The sequence below is a fragment of the Triturus cristatus genome, chromosome 1_2 (assembly GCF_964204655.1).
Source record: "Triturus cristatus chromosome 1_2, aTriCri1.1, whole genome shotgun sequence".
Lineage (NCBI taxonomy): Eukaryota > Metazoa > Chordata > Amphibia > Caudata > Salamandridae > Triturus > Triturus cristatus.
The window spans coordinates 283,299,624-283,316,978 of record NC_140580.1 but is presented as its reverse complement, the minus strand read 5'-3'; the positions used below and the strand labels follow the sequence as shown (position 1 = coordinate 283,316,978).

The window sequence follows — 17,355 nt, the reverse complement described above, 5'->3', positions numbered from 1 at the left end:
TCCAGCCACCCCACAGTAAGTAGTGTGATTCAGGGTCCCTACACCTCTATCCGCATGAGGCTGTCCTCTTTTTTGACTGCCCTCCGGCAGTGCACATTTCGTGGCCTCTCAAGGAGAGAGGCGCCACAGTGTGCAGGCTCCTCACCACACCACTCTCAGATGTTGCTAGTGCGCTGGAACCACTTCGGGGGTCCAGGTCTCAGCACCCCCTCACCCCGTGCTGCCTTAGCCTGCTGTCCTGGTTCCAGTAGCAGCCGGCCACCATCTTGCTTCCATGCATCAGTGCGATAGTATGTGGGTTGTGGTGTACTCTACAGCTCACTTGCCTCGTAAACCTGCGCACCGTCCACTCACCGCCAGAGTTGCAGTCAGGCAGCGGCCTTTGGCTCGTCCCACCAAGGAGAAGGACGGGGGTACATCGGTGCAGCCGGACCGAGCTCTACACAAATGCGGCCATCTTGCAGTGCAACTGGTCACGCATTCTACATTTTTGCTTAAATGTTCTCATTCAAGCATTATGCAAAACCTACAAGCTATGAATAGAAGTGACATATGTATATGGTAACCCTGCATTGGTTCACAAAAATGAGATTGAATGTGCCCTACCTAATGTTTTGGCGTGAGAAGAGCGCAGAAAGGTCCTCACACGACAATGGGTTTTAATGCATTTCTACTTGCAGTCACTCGAATCAGAGGACAGAGAAACTTTGGCTAGATCAGTTGTACTCATTACACAGTTAAGGTTCATGCACATTGAATGGCTAATATACTAAAGATCAGTCCCCACTTGGTACACATTGTTTTCTTACTAGACGATCAGTGTTAGCTATTGATGATTCCAAAATATTTCCATGGCGGTAAGTTACCGTTTGCCTCAGCCAATAGACATTACCTGCAATCACTCTCACCTTGAGATAAGAAACCTGGCAGGAACCATTCTGGCCTTGGAAAGTTGGGGAAATGGTCCTCAGCTAAGAAGCGAAAATAACCTGCATGGCGTAATAGCGCGTGTGTGTGTGTGTGAGTGTGTGTGTGCGTGCATGCGTGCACAGGTTGGAGTGTGTGTGTGTTTCTATACATGGGGTTTTTGTGCCCAGATCCCAGTTGTGGTAAAATGCTGGCCCTGCAAAAATGATGGTTATTCCTGACATATTTTGTCAATCCATTCTGGTCCTGGCACGATGGTTCCAATTCTTGACATATGTAAGTTTTCTTGGCACAGGGTGCCGACCCATGGTATAATGGTGGCCCTGGCACGTTAGTGGTGATTCTTGATGTATTATGAGCATCTGCACAGTGGTCCCCACCCCGGCAATAGTGATGACTCTGGCACTAGGATGCTAAATCATAGCATTTTGTGGGCATCCATTACACATTGATGCATGGTTCACTGTTGCCCACACATTATATAATCTCAGCCCCTGTATTCTGGTGGTAATTATTGACATTCCGGTTATGGATGTCATCAAAAGGCCTACTCTGTCACAATGCTGGCTCTAGCTTGGTTGTAACTGTGCAAAGTCATAAATGTGACTCATTTTTAATGCATTAAAGTGAAGGAGCCTCAGAGGAAAGGGTGATCATTGCATAGGAGCAGTCTTAATGTATATACATGTTTAGCCAGCACTCTCCAAAACCCAGAAAGGGCCTTTGTTGATATCTGGGTTTTGGTGTGTCAGTACCAGGTAAATTTTTGACCTTATTAGCAAATCATTTGTTACTGGTAAAGGTATAACTCCAAAAATGTTATTTGTTTTGTTGCAGTAATAAAAGAACGCAGAGGGCTTCCCTTTTATTTGAAGACGATGTTGGTAATGAAGGCATGCTTTTTTCTAATAAACCACTGTCCGCGGCACCTGCACTTCATATTCAGGTATGTATTTATTGAGCATAATAAGATATTGCATCAAAAGCAGCCAACTGTGCTTATTCCCTAATATACGCACACAGTGCTATGCATAACAATTATATTTATATGTAACTTTCCCACAGTGGACGGAATAAATTAATCCCTAACTGCTTATACATGCCCCAATCTTTCGTTTTGATACTATTTTTTGGCCCAACTTTATTTTCACAAGACATCCCTCACTTATCTTCTATTTATTGTGTTTTTTTTCACCTCAATCTGAATTTCAAAACAGACTTCAACATCTTTTTCTGTTACCAAAATATTTTCCTGTGGCGAAAAAAATATATATGGCCAGCTGCATATTTCTCCATTATGTACTCATGCAGTTTTTTTCACCTGGCTGAACATTTCATAAGAAATATTGTGCATTGGAGTACTCCTGGTCATCTCATGGAATCCCAAGGGTACTTCTGAGATTCTTTGAGAATCCCAACAATTTGGAAATATACTCCAAAATTAGGAGTAAGCTCACAGGAGTAAATTACTGAACTGTAAACCTGGGCATTGTGAATTGGGCCTATAACTCGTCTACGTTTTACAATGCAATTGAATGTAATATTTTTGGGCTGAGGTTGAGATTGCCTGTGTTATAAAATAAAAACATAGATTGGCAAAAAAATATTGACTCAAAGTTTCTGACTCTAACAGCATGAGGAATCTCAATGTAAGCTCCAGCTTATTGCTTGTACATTTGTTGCAAACACCGGAGAGGGGTGGCTTCCCTTACTAATATTGTAAAAGATGTGGAGAATGAGCGTGATCAGTGCTGACCTTCAGGATGTATTTTCAGCAGATTTTTTATTTTCTGGTTACGAAAGAGTCGGAAAAGTTTGCTTTGGTGTGTCTCTTGATGGGCAAACTGAGATATTTTGCCCCCGGGAATCTCTTTTCTAAAAGTCTAAAAAGGTCAAATACGAGTTGGTAGACGGCCTTTAAAAGTGAGTATTTGCCATGGGGTGAAACATGGCAAGAATCATTTGCAATGTGTTTTGTTAGTTTTATTTTTCATGGCAGGGCGCAGGTTATGATCGGTTTAGCTAACCTGAACCTGTAAGTTTCAGGGATTTTTTTAGTTTGATTTTTGTGACCACAGCTTCACTTTAGCTGTGGTGTTAAGGGAATTTCTAATATAGCGTTGTGTGTTGTGAGCATATGAAATTGCACTTCCTTCAATTATTTTTCTTTTTTAGTTGTCTGACTTGAAAGAATAGCTGCCACCAAACAATTATTGTAAGCAGAATTAGAAAGGAACTTTGGCTCTACCCACATGTCGGGGGAGCCATGAGTACATGTTTTGATTGGATAGAAGTTGTGTGCCTCCACAAAAATGTCCTCGCCCTCCACACAGCTGAGATCATTTTGTTTACCTATCCAGCTGCCTGAGGTTGAACTTTCAGGGGCACACACATAACTTTGTAATGCTATTAAAGTGTATTACATAACTAGATAATTGATGGTGTTTTTCTCTGACAGTAGCACAGATAGGAGGGCAGTCCTTAACCTACATATAATTTTAAGTCTGGTTGACAATATATTCTTAAGCAAGACCTATTGGCATTGCCAATGCTTGTTTATGTTTTTGTTCTATATTACATTCACCTCTTCAGCAACCCCTGTTGTGCACTGCCTTTGTCTATGCGCAGTGGGTGGTGGCCATAGGGTGCTGCATTTGGCCAAGCCCCTGCTCTCAAACTGATGATCTGGGAACCAGAGTGTTAACACCTTAACATACAGTTCTGTTTTGCAGTCAGAACCTCACCCACTTGCTTAGTGGAATGCCTCATCGTCTGGTCTCATCCTGGTACCCTAGAAACCAGGATGCGCTCAACCTCACTGGAGGGAGCACTTTGATATTTCTTTTTTGGGGTGATTGAGAGAATAACACTATTTAGAGGATACTCTGGTATCCCTTTATTTGGGTGCATCTGGTAAGGTTAAAATGGAAAGTAATGGATGCCTATGGATTTGATTCTCCTAGCATCCTTTGTGTGAGCATGTTTCACCCATCTACTTAGGTCCGTAAATGGTGCACAACTTTCATCAAGACTTATGGATATCCCCTTTTGATATGTTATTATTTGTTCTTTTCCTGCCATCTGGTGTATGGGTAGGATATAGGTAAATTATTACATTTGTGCTTACTTAGCAGGAACAGATGAAGTCCCTTCTAATGCATGCGGAATAAAAATATGTACAGAGCACGTATAATTAGCAACACTCCACTCAGTTTCCGTAATCCTGCCCATTCTGAATAAGGAAACATAATTCAATATAACAATCAGTAACAAACAAATACCACACACAGGCACACAATACTACACATATAAGTGATAAAAAGTGATAGTCTCTTGTCTGCTGACTCCTACCCTAAGCCTATGAATCATAGGTTTCTTATGAGATTGAGGATAACCTGCCCCTGTAGTCTAACTCTGAAAGTAACAAATATAGGTAGTCAATACACCACAACTCCATGATTTGTAAGTCATCAGGATAAATGTCAAATACAACCTGCCAGCGTGCACTCATATAATCATACAAGTGTGCCTCCTCAAGGGTGTCATGTCACCAGAAGCCCAAGTACTGTCTCTGCCTCCTGAATGGTTGTCAAGTGATCGGGACCGGTTTCCAAATGTATTGCCTGCGTCTGACGCACGCGCCCCTGTGCTGCATACTTGTCATCACGTTAGCATTCGTCGTCACCTATGTCCAGGAGTTGCCGGGATGTCCAAACACATTCTGCCTGAAAACTACAGCATATCATGTGCTAGGAATATGATATCGATTTTATTTTGATCATTGTCCAAATCCTTTGGTCACTGCATATTTGAAAATTCTTTGAGTAAAGAAATGTGAAGAGAATATTAGTATTCAAGCTACATTGACAAATGCTTGTACTCAGTTGTAACTAGCTTGTCTTCTATGGCACAATTGGTATTGGTTAGCATTGCCACACATTAATTATGTATGGGAAATGCATGTGTGTTAAGAACCAAGTATGTTATCATATATTTACATTTAATTGTGACGGGGCAGTCTTATTTAACACAATAGGTTTTAGTTAACGAGGATGTGTATTAACTAAAAGAGAGACACGTGTATCTTCAGAGCCATCAATAATAAAAACAATCATAGTCTAGTTGATCTGACATCATTGACTAAGTTCTAAACTCATAGAATTAAGTTGGTTTCAGGGTATTTCATTGGTTATCCTATGATTTTGGTTTATGGTGGTATGCTTACCATTGTACTCTCTCCAGGAGCATTCTTATTTGATTACTACGTATCTGAAAGAGACACGTTAGTGATAGATTCCTTACCTTAGAATATCCCCAGGCGTCAGACTGGATCCGGAAAGTTGTCGTCAGCAGTACCCCTGCGCATCAGTAGGCGTCGTCGTACGGCTACGCGTATGTCGCTGGCGTCGTAGCCGCCGAGATGATGTTGTCAGAGCTACTTAGACGCGCCCACGCGCGCTGACGTCAGTTCTTTCTTTTTCCGCGCTGCAGCACAGATCCGAGAGAGAGCAGTACCCATAGTTAAAAGTTTTAACTTGGTTTCTGACAACTTCTTTTGTCATGTACTTGACCCCTGGTGCAATAGAGATGTCCGGGTTTAAGTCCTGTAAGGCATGCCGTCGAAGCATGTCGGTGTCGGACCCTCACGACGTGTGTCTCTTCTGCTTGGGGCACGCCCATGACCCCGAGGCGTGCCCCAATTGCCGGGCCATGGCGCCGAAAGCTTTGCGGAAGCGCTCCCGAAAGTTGTTGGAGTTCCGGCAATTAGTTTCCTGCCGATCAAGGTCCCGATCCTGTGGGAGGTCAAGGGACCGGTCACGGAGCCATCAGCATCGCTCGTCGGAATCGGGGACAGGTAAGTCTTGGTGCCATAAAAAGTTGTAGAAGCGTCATCGCTCTTCTTCTACCCCTCACCGGTCAATGGACGCGGTGTAGGGGGCGGGCAGTAACTCCCCCGCGGCTCCGTTGGAGGCCCCGTCGTTGCCTGCGGCCTACCCTCCCTTTCCAGGGCCGCACGCGACTTCGGACGAGGTGCAGGCCTTTATGTCGGCCTTGCACCATTTGTTTGCCCCGCCGGGTCCCTCCGGAGCGCCTTCGGGTCCAGCGGATCCGTCGGAAGGGTTTGCCCCCGTGCCGCCGCCTCTGGCCTCGGCTACGCAGGCACCATACCCTGTGGCACTGCCGGCTCTGGCCTCGGCCCGGGCGCTGGGTCCGGCACTGGCTCCGGCCTCGGCGCTGGCCCTGGATCCGGCTCTGGCACCAGGCGCGGCATCGCCGCTGACACCGGACGGTGCCGACCCGGGTCTGGGATCTTACCCTCCCATTCTATTTCTTGGAGGGGAGTTTATCCCGTTTCCCAGGGCACCCCGTCCTTACCGGCCCCTTCAGCAACCGGTGGACGAAGGGGAATACTGGGAGTGGTCTGAGGTCCCTCTTGCAGCTCAATGTGAGGATGAGCCTGAGTAGGAAGGCGATGGGGAGGGTCCAGTGGATCTGGATTCCTCTCCACACCCTGGCACTCTGTCCCTTTCTTCCATGGCCACGGAGGAGGTTGGGACTTTTTTGGTGATTTTACGTCAGGCAGCTGAGGCTCTTAACCTCGAGCTCCCTTCTGTACCTATCAGGACCAATCTCCTGACTGAGGTCCTGCTGCCGCAGTCCTCCTCTGCAGAGCCATTACTGCCCTTCAATGAAGCGCTTACTGATATCCTGTTGGGCACCTGGATTAAACCTAACACAGCAGTCCCTGTACAAAAGGATGTATGCCGCTATTCCCATTCTCTAAGGGACACTGTGGCACAGCTGCTGCCTCAGTGCCCTGTGGAAGCACGGGCGGTTCTATCCCAAGCCATTACCGAAGGGAGAGATGATGCGAAATGTACTATTAGTTGTGGGCTTGACACGGCCGATTTGCTCGGTAGGGCACTTTCCACAACTGTGGCGCTCCGTCGTTATGCTTGGCTCCGCACTACTGGCTTCTCTGGGGATGTCCAAAACACCCTGTTGGACATGCCCTTTGATGGTACACTCCTCTTTGGTGATAAGGTGGATAGCACCCTGGAACGCTTTAAGGACTCTCGGGCTGCGGCCCAGTCTTTGGGTCTCGCCACCACGCATACTCCCTCTGGGTCCGCTTTTCGGTCCTTTCGAGGTCAAGGTCGGGGCGCCCTGGCGCATTCTTTTTAGACCCGCAAGTCTGCGCAGCCACAGTCTCAGCGCGGACGTGAGACCCGCAGTGGTGGATCCCGGGGACAGCGGACAGGTCAGTCCACCACCTCTCCTGCCGCCGCCTCTAAACCTTCCTTGTCAGGTGTTTCAGGCCCACCTGACGCCAGTGGGTGGCAGGATTCACCATTACCTTCCCCACTGGCGCTCCATAACCTCGAGCATGTAGGTTCTGCAAATAGTCCGCAGGGGCTACTCCCTCCCCTTCGAATCTACCCCTCCAGCCATGCCACCTCAGTACCACTGCATGTCGGGGGAACACTTGGCACTTATCCAGCAGGAAGTTACAGCCCTCTTGGCCAAGGGGGCCATCAAGCGCGTTCCAACGCCAGAAGTAGGTCTTGGTTGTTACTCCCACTACTTCTTGGTTCCGAAGAAGGACAAAGGTCTGCACCCTATCGTAGACCTCCGTAACGTCAATCGCTTCCTCTGGAAGGAGAAGTTCAAAATGCTCACGCCAGCTCAGGTCTTGTCTGCTCTAGACCCGCAAGACTGGCTGGTAGCGTTGGACTTGCAGAATGCTTATTTTCATGTTCCCATCCTGCCAGCCCACCGGCGTTACCTACGGTTCACGGTGGGCCACGAGCACTTTCAGTTCACCGTGCTCCCTTTCGGCCTTACCAGCGCCCCTCAGATGTTCACGAAAGTGATGGCGGTGGTTGCAGCTCATCTGCGCTGATCAGGGGTTTCAGTCTTCCCCTATCTCGACGACTGGCTGTTGAAAGCGGACTCGCCCAGGCAGTCGTCTCCCACCTCCAGACTACGGCCGACCTCCTGCATGTGCTGGGGTTTTCCATCAACGTGCCAAAGTGGCACCTGATTCTCTCTCAGAAGCTCCTCTTCATCGGGGCAGTTCTGGATACGGCACAGTTTCGGGTTTGACCTCCCGAACAGCAAGTCCGGGACATTCAGGCTATGATTCCGATCTTTCAGTCCTGGTCTTGGGTTTCGGTCAGGAAGACACTGAGGCTGCTGGGCCTCATGGCCTCCTGCATCCTGTTGATCGATCATGCCAGATGGCATATGCGGGCTCTGCAGTGGGACCTGAAGTTCCAGTGGATGCAGCATCGGGGGAACCTGTCCGACTACGTCCGGATCTCAGAGGGCACTGCACAGGACTTGCAGTGGTGGCTCACGAACCAGCGTTGGGTCAGCGGCAGATCCCTCTCCCTTCCCCAACCGGAGCACACAGTAGTGACGGACGCGTCCCTCCTGGGATGGGGTGGCCACATGGGAGAGGCGGAGATCAGAGGCCTCTGGTCTGCGGCGGAGTCCAAGCTCCATATCAACCTTTTGGAGCTCAGGGCGATCCTACTTGCACTCAAAGCATTCCTTCCCTCTGTCAAGGGGAGAGTAGTGCAGGTGTTCACAGACAACACCACCGCCATGTGGTACTGCAACAAACAGGGCGGGGTGGGGTCGTGGACCCCATGTCAGGAGGCTCTACGTCTCTGGACGTGGCTGGAACGTCAAGGCATTTCCTTGGTGGTTCAACACCTGGCAGGTTCACTGAATGCCAGGGCGGACGAACTCAGCCGACGGTGCATGTTGGATCACGAATGGCGTCTTCACTCGGAGGTGGTGCAAGGTCTCTTTCAGCAGTGGGGAGAACCTTGGTTAGATCTATTCGCCACCGAAGAGAACGTGCAATGTCAGCAGTTTTGCTCGTTGTAGTTTCCAAGGCGGCACTCGCTGGGCGACGCTTTTCGTCGCGAGTGGAGTTGCGGTCTGTTGTACGCCTTTCCGCCTATACCAATTCTGCCCAGAGTGCTGAAGAAGATCAGGCGCGACCGGGCCCAAGTCATTCTTGTGGCACCGGACTGGGCTCGAAGAGTTTGGTATCCCGAGCTACTCAGTATGGTTGTGGATCCCCCGGTCCGACTGCCTCTTTGGGAGTATCTCCTGTCACAGCAACAGGGGATGGTCCTCCACCCGAACCTGTCCAGCCTCCACCTCCTTGCGTGGAGATTGAGCGGCGACAACTGATTCCATTTGACTTACCTCCCGAAGTCTGCAATGTGATTCTGGCAGCCAGACGTCCCTCCACTAAAACGGTATACACCTGTCGGTGGAAAAGATTTGTGGCATGGTGCACAGCAAAATCTGTTGATCTTCCTGCTGCCCCTCTTTCTGAAGTCCTATTGTTCATCCTTTCTTTGGCCCACCAGGGCTCTGCTTTGGGCACTATCAAGGGCTACCTCTCTGCTCTTTCAGCCTTTCTTAGGTTGCCTGATCAGCACTCTCTTTTCAATTCCCCGGTTGTCAATAGATTTCTCAAAGGCATTACTCACCTTTTCCCTCCTATTCCTTTTGTGATGCCTCAATGGGATTTGAACCTGGTTCTCACATATCTGTTGTGCGCACCATTTGAGCCTCTTCATAACTGTCCATTGCGGTTATTGACTTTGAAAACTGTTTTCCTGGTGGCCATCACCTCCGCTCGGCGGGTGAGTGAGCTTCAGGCTCTTTCCTGCAAACCTCCTTTCCTGGCGATTCATCCGGACAAGGTTGTGCTTCGACCGCGTCCCTCCTTTCTACCAAAAGTAGTCTCTGCCTTTTATCTTGGGCAAACTGTAACTTTGCACACTTTCTTTCCGCCTCCTTCAAGAGAAGAGGCTCCACCGCCTGGACCCAAAACGTGCGCTCTCGTACTAACTCAACCGCACAAAACAGTTCCGGGTGGGTGACCAGCTCTTTGTTGGCTACGTGGGTGCCAAGAAAGGCCGGGCTGTGAACAGACTATCTCCCGTTGGGTTGTCCTGTGCATTAAAGCCTGTTTGTTACTCTGGCTAAAAAGGAACCTCCGGTTGGGCTGCGCACCCATTCTACCAGGGCCACGGCAGCTACCACGGCATTGGGACGTGGTGTCCCCCTGCAAGTCATCTGTCAGGCAACCACTTGGGCCTTGCATACTTCCACTAAGCACTATTACCTTGACAGTCCGGTCCGGAGAGACGGCTTCTTAGGCCGTTCAGTTCTCCGTGACTTTCTGGTGGAATCTCACTTTGCAGACCCACCACCGGGGTTGGTATTGCTTGGGTATGTATTCTAAGGTAAGGAATCTATCACTAATGTGTCTTTCAGATGCACAAGTTACTTACTTGTGTAACGATATATCTTCAAGAGACATTAGTTAGTGATAGATTTCTTACTGCCCGCCCATCTTCCCCGTTCTGCGAACTGTTCTCTAGGGTTCAGGTTATCCCTTTCAGGACCCTAATTCTATTGCACCAGTAGTCGGTCTCTGGCATGGCTCTGCGTTTCTGGCGTGGAAAAGTTGTGTACAGAACTGACGTCAGCACGCGTGGGCGCATCTAAGTAGCTCTGACGACGTCATCTCAGCGGCTACGACACCAACGACGTACGCGGAGCCGTATAACGACGCCTACCGACTCGCAGGGGTACTGCTGACGAAAACTTTCCGGATCCAGTCTGACGCCTGGCGATATTCTAAAGTAAGGAATCTATCACTAACTAATGTCTTTTACAGCTATATCGTTACACAAGTAAGTAACTTGTGCGATAATACCTTTTTTATAACCAAACACGCTAAATCATCTTGAGAGTGATAATGAAAATCACTTGTCGTTGTAATTGTGATGCTTGCAGATGTGAACCCAAGTCTTCCTGGATGTCATTGTGATGTATTAAAAGCCACATGGACATGTAATATTATAAACCACATTGGTGGAGATGCATTTCTTATGATTGTTTAGTTTTGACAGGGTATGAGGCCTAGGTCAAGCATCTTTGTAGTTTAAGTAAACTAAATACTTAAACATTGCCCACATGGCAAATGTCCCTGTTCCGGAATTAAACCTTATTAGAGGGTTTCTCCTGTGGAAGCTTAGTTACACTCACCCTTATGCATCAAGCCAAAATCCAGTCGGTAAAATACCGATTCCTTATTAGCTCCCGGTATTAAGTAAAAAATTCCCAATCCCAATGCATCAACCCAAAAGCAGAAATCGGTATTTAAGGAATCCTTAAATAGCGATTCTTTAAATAGGGATTCCTTAAATACCGATTCCTTAAATAGCGATTGCATTTAAGGAATCCCAAAGTGAGATTCCTTAAATGCAATGCATCAAAGTTAAAAAATTAGCGATTTCGCTAATAAGGGGAGCAAATTACCATGAAGATGAACTGCATGGTAATTTGCAAAAACTTTGATAAATGCACTTTTGTGCATTTTTCAAAGTGTCATGTTGCGCACACACATGCCCTTAGAGCATGTGTGTGTGCAACATATGTGCACATATCATTTTCAGGGGTGCAACAGGGTGTCCTTTTGACACCCTGGCACCCTTGAAAGTGCTCCAGCTATTAGCGATTCGGTAATACCGAATCGCTAATACAGAATGGCTTTACATTCATTCCTATGGGCCTCCAAGCCCATAGGAATGAATGGGTAGGTATTCCTTATTACCGATTCGGTATTACCGATTCGGTAATAAGGAATGTTAAGGAATCGCTATTTGAATAGCGATTCCTACATGCATAGCCTTTTGCTATTCCTTATTAGCGATTCCTTATTTTTCGCTAATAAGGAATCGCAAATGCTAATGTTGATGCATATGCCCCTTGGTCTGCTATGAACTTTTAAGCATGTCTTTTAAATTCCCTTTCTGCTTGAAAGTGAACATAGGTTTTCAAATGATAACTCATTGGATTTGAGTATTCGTTAATGTCTGTTTATTACTCTTTTTTTTTACCTTATTTGATACATTGCAGTATGTGGTAGCACAGATCAGTTGGGTCGGTTCTATCCTAGTCGTACAAGTATAAAGTCCCTATTATTGCTCTGAGCTCTTTTTTCACTCTTACAATGATTTTGTTTTGGGGGTAGTGGCAGACAATTTGTTTGAGACAGCCTCCACCTCTGTTTCAAAGGCTCACAAGACTGCGCAGTTGCACCTTATTCTTGAAAACAGATTGAATGGTAAGTTTTCCCTTGGTTAGCGCAGACGTGCTATTATTTTTTTGTTGTCAGTAATTTGTTAAATACCTTGGTGTGTAAACCACTCTCTTTTGGCTGTAAAGTATGGTCAAGCAAGGAAATTTCTGCATTATTCATGGTGTGGGTAAATTTGAGATATAGGTTCTGAAAATTCTGGCAACTTACAAACTCAATTGTTATGTCATAGGATATCAAACTATCACACAATGCAGGAGCCATAACACTTAATAAAGGCTCTTCGCCTTTGTCTCAGACGATATACATCCTTGGGCCATACAAAACATAGGTGGGTGGGGCCCTGACCCACTAAGTGTGGCATTCTTCATTGTCGTATTTCCCCTATGCTAAAGTGTACCTTACCACCCAGAGGCCTTAAAACAGCCGAAAATTCATAGGAGTTGAACTCCGTATTCCTTACTCATGTGTCCCTGCCATCGTTAAAAACCTGGACAGGGCCTATCTCATTCCTATAACTGTATATATGTGTTTGAGGCATGTGAGCTGTAGATCACATGCTTTGCATACACCTGCCATGTAGTCTTGGCTCCGGATGTTTGCAAGTTTTTCCTCGAAGAAGCCTTTCCAGTCACGAGGTAGGTGACTCCTCCTTTCGGTGATATTGCACATGGACAACAACTCCATTGTTAGATTGTTTTTTTCCGCCATCGGGTTCGGACGTGTATTGCTGCGCTCTGCTTCGAAACAGTTTCTTCGAGTTCCCCTTGGTGCTCAATCCACTCTACCTGCGTCAGTAGTGTTTCAAACGTGTATCCCACTTTTCCACGTATCTTATCCATTGAGGAAAAAGCTCTGTTTGAGGCAAATGAGCTGCAGAATACATACTTGTGCATAGATCGCCATCTGGTGTTGGGCTCGGATGTTTGCAGTCTGTTGTTTTAGAAGAAGTCTTTGTAGTCACAAGATAGGTGACTCCTCCCTTGGACGACAGTGCGCATGGGCATCGACTCCATCCTCCGATTGTTTTTTTCCGCCATCGGGTTCGGATGTGTGACTTGCTGTGCTCCGGTTCGGTACCGTGTTTCCAAACCTCTTTTGACACGCAACCCATCACACTCAACCATATTGTTTTGTTCGCGTGCCTTTCGAGGCGCTAACACCCAAATCCTCGATTCCGGTCGCTGACGCGGGCTGCTGGGCCTTTCGGCGCCATTAGGGCCTACAGCTAATGGAAAGGTCTCCATTTCCAAAGAGCCCCCAGTGTGGAGCTAAATTTCCACACAGTGACCACAAGGTCTGCAACCTTTGTCTCTCGCCAGAACACGAAGAAAAGGATTGCCAAGCCTGCGCCTCTTTCCGATACAAAAAGACCATCCATGATCACTGTCCTCGACGACACGTTATGGCGCAACAGGCTGCACAGGTGCCAGACGACATTTTCGATGAAGGCCCGACGTTCCAGAGGCAGAGGATTTGGAGGAGCTCGACATGGTCTCCGAAGCTGATGACTCCGATGACCACATCACTCCAGGTCAACGAGTGAGTACAAACGTCCCTCCCCCACCCGAAAAACAGAAGGCTCTGGTCAAAACTTCGCCTGAAGGCCTTAGTCGAGACTAAAAGAAAACTTCAGAAGCCCCGCCTCCGGGCCCGGCTCCGAACACAAAGGAAAAGGCTTTCGGCAGCTCGGGACCGAGCAAGCCGGATATCAGTTCCCATAAAACACCTTCGGTACCGAAATCAGGGATACACCCTATTGCCGTTGAATCCAAAAAAGCCTCGGTATCGAACCCTTTGGCACCGAAAGACCAAAATGTCTCGGAACCAGACAACACCGAAAATCTTCGGATCCAAAGAAGAGTTTTGACTCTGCACCTACTTCGAAGCCAAAGGAGCATATGGCTCCAGAGACCAAATCAAAGTCACCCTCGGAACTGAAAAAATCAGCACCGAAAGGAGACAAACAGGAAGAACTGTTTCGGCCAGATCCTGTCGATCCCAAAAAAAAGACATTACATGTGGACCCTAAAACAGGCCATATTGTCAGTCTCCCAACATAGAAGAGGAAATCTGATACCTCACACACACCTGAGGTACCTGTGAAGAAGAGAGACTTGCAACTTCACCCCTAAGATCCTCTTCTCCTTTTCTTCCTGCTAAATCTTTGTCTCCTATAAACTCTCCTATACACTCTTCTAGAATCTCTCCATGCTCACCCTTACCACCACAGGATGAGGATGATTTAGGGGATGGGGGTTGACAAAAATAAGGATCACTTAGATGACCCTGATGATGATGACACTACCCCACCACACGATACATGGGACGATTACAACGATCCCACAGATCCTCCAGACCTTCCAGATCCATACCCATCTAAGCCATCCCAAACAGATGACAACATAGGATTTAGTCAGCTCATTATTAGGGCTGCTCAATATCATGGCGTTGAACTAAATTCAGACCCTATGGATGAAGACTTCCTACTGGACTCTTTTGCTCAGTCGCAAAACACAATACACATATTGCCCATGCTCAAAGGTGTCATTAAACATGCACCAGACATATTAAAAGACCCTGTCAGGACCAGGATTCTCAATCCTCAGATTGATAAAAAAGTATAAGCCTGCCCCTAACGATCCAATATACATTAAAGGACAACTCCCCTTAGATTCTTTGGTAGTGTCCAATGCAAGAAAACGTGCTACTTCCCAAACCTCTGGTGATGCACCACCCCCAGACAAAGAGTCTAAACTGCTGGATGCATCAGGTAAACGAGTTGCCTCCCAAGCAGCCAATCACTGGAGAATAGCTAATGCACAAGCATTGCTTGCCAGATACGACAGAGCTCACTACGATGAGCTTGAAGATCTGATTCAGCATTTACCTGACCAATACAAAGCTAAGACCAACGATTTGGTCCAAGAGGGCAAGCTAATTACAAATGCATCCATCGAATGTGCCCTTGATGCAGCAGACACTGCATCTAGGTCTATTAACACCAGTGTCTTACTTAGCAGACATGCATGGTTGCGCATTTCTGGTTTCAAACAGGAAGTGCAAACAACTATCTAGCCGTTCGATCAAGAACACATCTTTGGCCCAGCTGTGGACACAGCTCTAGAGAAAATGAAGAAAGACACAGACATTGCAAAATCTATGGGAGCATTACAATCACAGCACGAGGTTCCTTTCGTCACTCCTTTTATAGGGGCAGATCCAAAAACATAAGCACAGACACTACTTCCTCCTCTTACAAGAGTCCCACACAAACATCCCTCAACAAGGGATATTTTAGGGGGGTACAGAGGAAATAAGAACAAGGGGAGAGGTCAAGGTAACTACAACCGAACCTCCCCTACTACCAAGCAATGACTTCCCTCCAGGCCATTCCGCTCCGGTCGGACGAGGACTATCACAGTTCCTACCTGTCTGGAACTCCATCACTGCAGACAAGTGGGTAAGACAAATTATCCAGTATGGTTACTGCCTGGAACTTACTGCAACTCCCCCAACCATACTGCCCAAACAACGTCCAATGTCCATGGAACATCTAACGCTCCTCAAACAGAAAGTTCTATCACTTCTTCAAAAGCATGAAATAGAACCAGTTCCCCTCCGAGCATCAAGGCACAGGGGTTTACTCCCTTTACTTTCTCATCCCAAAAAAGGACGGTACTCTCAGACCAATGCTGGACCTCAGACCCCTCAATATCTACATACAATCTGATCATTTCCACATGATCACTCTTCAACAGGTCCTTCCACTACTCCAACGAGGCGACTTCCGTGCCACTCTAGATCTCAAGGACTCCTACTTCCATATTCCCATACACCCTGCCCACAGGAAATATCTAAGGTTTGTAGTGGACAGTCAACACTATCAATTCAAGGTCATTCCATTCGGAGTGACCACAGCACTCAGAGTCTTCACAAAATGTCTGGCGGTAGTATCCGCCCACTTGCGAAGACAACAAATTCATGTGTTTCAATACCTGGACGACTGGCTAATAAAAGCCAAGTCATACAGTCAGTGTGTTCACCACACTTACCAAACAATTCATCTGCTTCACAACATGGGGTTCACGATAAACCTCACCAAATCACATCTCCAGCCGTCCCACATACATCAGTATCTAGGGGCCACAATAGACACTCCCAAAGCCCTTGCATACCTCAATCCACTCAGTATAGCCAGTATGCAAACCCTCATAACTAAATTTCAGCCCCAACACTCACTACCAGCTCGAGTGTTTATGTAGCTCATAGGGATGATGGCATCTAGCATTTTCATAGTACATCATGCGAGGCTGCAGATGCGCCCTTTACAAGAATGCTTAGCACGTCAGTGGAACCAGGCTCAAGGTCAACTTTCAGATCTGGTGTTGGTTGACAACCGCTCACATCGCTCTCTGCAGTGGGGGAACACACAAAACCTTTCCAAATGGCGGCCGTTCCTAGACCCAGTTCCACAGATAGTGCTAACAGCGTACGCATCACTTACCGGCTGGGGAGCCCATCTCCTAAACTATACAATTCAGGGCAGGTGGACCCCTCAACAAAAAGTGCTCCACATCAATCACCTCAAATTACTAGCAATCTTTCTAGCATTAAAATCATTCCAGAAACACATCTAATCAACAAAACTGTCCTTGTCCGCACAGACAAAATGACAGCAATGTATTATATAAAAAAAAACAAGGAGGAACACATTCTTTGCAACTCTCTCAACTAGCGCAAAACATATGGAGATGGGCCATCCCACAAAGGATACACCTTCTAGCAGAACATCTTCCAGGCGTACATAATCAGATTGCGGATCTGCTCAGTCGTCAGACACAGCAGATACACGAATGGGAACTTCATCCTCAAGTTCTTCATCCATTTTTTCAGATGTGGGGCCACCCAGACATAGATCTATTCGCCACACACGCAAAATGCCCAACCTTCGCCACCAGATATCCACACCCATTGTCCAAGGGCAATGCGATATGGATGAATTGGTCAGGCAGATTTGCGTACGCTTTTCTGCCACTCCCGCTCATTCCATTAATAGTACGCAAGCTCAAACAGTCTCTCAAAATGATCCTAGTTGCTCCAACATGGGCCTGGCAACCATGGTCCACAACACTCCTGGAACTCTCAGTAGTTCCACACCAAAAACTACAGCTCTCCCCAAAGCTTCTCACACAGAACCATGGAGAGATAAGGCATCCAGATCCAGCTCAACTGAACCTGGCAATCTGGCTCCTGAAGTTCTAGAGTTTGGTTACCTCAACCTCCCA

At 47.2% G+C, this 17,355-nt stretch overlaps 1 protein-coding gene across 2 annotated transcripts in view; it reads left to right on the top strand.

Moving 5' to 3' along the window:
* WASHC2C (WASH complex subunit 2C) overlaps positions 1–17,355 on the top strand; it is a 664,131-nt gene that overhangs the window by 298,722 nt on the left and 348,054 nt on the right. For both annotated transcript variants that reach the window (XM_085603767.1, XM_085603764.1), the window contains exon 20: positions 1,765–1,873. In XM_085603767.1, the coding sequence (XP_085459893.1) occupies positions 1,765–1,873 (109 nt within the window). The remainder of the gene's footprint in view (positions 1–1,764; positions 1,874–17,355) is intronic.